At 66.9% G+C, this 1,808-nt stretch overlaps 1 protein-coding gene across 4 annotated transcripts in view; it reads right to left on the reverse strand.

Annotated features, from left to right (window-relative positions):
- The window catches only part of RTN2 (reticulon 2), a 33,367-nt gene that overhangs the window by 8,917 nt on the left and 22,642 nt on the right, over positions 1-1,808 (reverse strand). For all 4 annotated transcript variants that reach the window (XM_034793095.1, XM_034793096.1, XM_034793094.1 and 1 more), the window contains one exon: positions 173-380. In XM_034793095.1, the coding sequence (XP_034648986.1) occupies positions 173-380 (208 nt within the window). The remainder of the gene's footprint in view (positions 1-172; positions 381-1,808) is intronic.

Consider the following 1,808-nt stretch of genomic DNA (forward strand, 5'->3'; position numbering starts at 1 on the left):
GGCAGGGCCCGGAGGGGGGTCACACTCCCTTGCAGGGCACCGGGGGGGTCGCACTCCCTGGCAGGGCCCCGGGGGGGGCGCACTGCCTGGCGGGGCCCCAGGGGGGGGTCGCACTCCCTGGCAGGGCGCCGGGGGGGTCGCACTGCCTGGCAGGGCCCCAGCTCACACTCACTGGAAGGGGTTGGCGCCGTCGGAGCGGCGCAGGGCCTGCAGCCCCTTGCGGCCCAGCCGCAGCGTGATGGTGATGCCCAGCACGGCCAGGGCGCCGTAGGAGCCCACGCTGACGATGCTGAAGTGCAGCAGACTCAGCAGAGTCACCATGATGCCGGTGAAGACGAGCGCCGAGGTGCGGGTGTCCCGCCAGTACACCAGGTCCGCCACTGCGGGGGAGAGCGTTAGCGGGGCGTGACCGGGGGGGCCTGGAGCCAGACGTGTCCACGGCCAGGGGCTTCCCCTGAGGACCCTGTCCCCGTCCCTCAGGACCCATCCTCCCGCCTGGCCCCTCAGGACCCCCAGCTCCATCCCTGAGGACCCCCTCCCCACCAGACCGTCAGGAACCCCCTCCCCCTGGGGACTCTGGCTCCATCCCTCAGGATCCCCTCCCTCCGTCTGGCCTCTCAGGAAATCCCCTACCCACCTGGGGACGTCCGGCTCAGTCCCTCAGGACCTCCTCCCCTCACCTGGCCCCTCAGGGAACCTTCCCTCCCTGACCTGGGGGCACCTGGCTCAGTGCCCCCTCTCCCGGGCTTGACCCCCTACCCAGCTCCTGCTGGGCCAGAACAATGATGAGCCCAATGCAGTGAGTGCCCAGCTCCCAGGCACGGACCCTCCAGCCTGTGCCCCCATCAGCCCCCCGCCCCCTGGATATTGCAGTGCCTGGCCAGGACACGAGCTGCCAGCAGGGCCCGGTTCTCCCCAGCAGCGCCGGGCCAGGAGAGACCCTCAGCCACACCTGGTCTGTGGGGCACGGTGCCGGCAGAGGGTGCTGGGGGGAGGATGGGACCCTGAGACCATCCCCCCCCCCCAGCGGGTGCCCGAGCTGCAGCAGCAGGGCCGAGTCGGGAAGGCTGTGTCTGGGTCGGTGGCGGTGCCTGGGGGGGTGTCCCTGGGTCCGGGCTCTGCAGCAGGCCTGGGGCCTTCGGAGCTCCACTGGGCACAGCCATAGGGATCTGGGGATGGGTCGAGGCCTCCACAGGGGCCTGGGCTCGGCTATGGGGCCCATGGTGGGCACAGCCCTGGGGCAGGCACTCTGAGGGAGCGCTGCGGGCACAGACCGGAGGGGAGGGGGTGACAGACCCTGACAGCTGCTGCTTAGCCCAGATCCCGAGGGCCTGTGGGCACCCTGGGGCCATGCCAGCCCTCACGGGTCGTTCCAGGCCTTCCCACAGGCCGGGCTATAGGATACGCTTGGGGAAAAGGAATAAGGGGGCAGGGGGAGTGAAGGCGCCGTCTGCTCTGCCTCCCGTCCCACAGGGGGTCTGAAACTGGGCCCGGCATCCCACACCAGCTCTGAAACCAGGACCCACCAGGGCCAGATACTGGAGACTCCCTTAGAATATAGAACTCAGGTGTATTTTTATCACTTAGTTAGTTATCGAGAGATAAAACAAAGAATCAAAATCACAGTCCGCCTGTGTACGGGCCGTCTCTCACTAGGATAGTCTGAGGCCTTGTTCGTAGGCTAAGGCCTTTGGATAACCAGCAGGGGCAGCCATAAACTTAGGGTCACATCCTCACATCCCAAACCGGATCCTGTCCGGATAGTGCCCATCACCACCAGATAAAGAAACAGATCTTAAGATGGTTAA

This window comes from Trachemys scripta, chromosome 16, assembly GCF_013100865.1.
Source record: "Trachemys scripta elegans isolate TJP31775 chromosome 16, CAS_Tse_1.0, whole genome shotgun sequence".
Taxonomy (NCBI): domain Eukaryota; kingdom Metazoa; phylum Chordata; order Testudines; family Emydidae; genus Trachemys; species Trachemys scripta.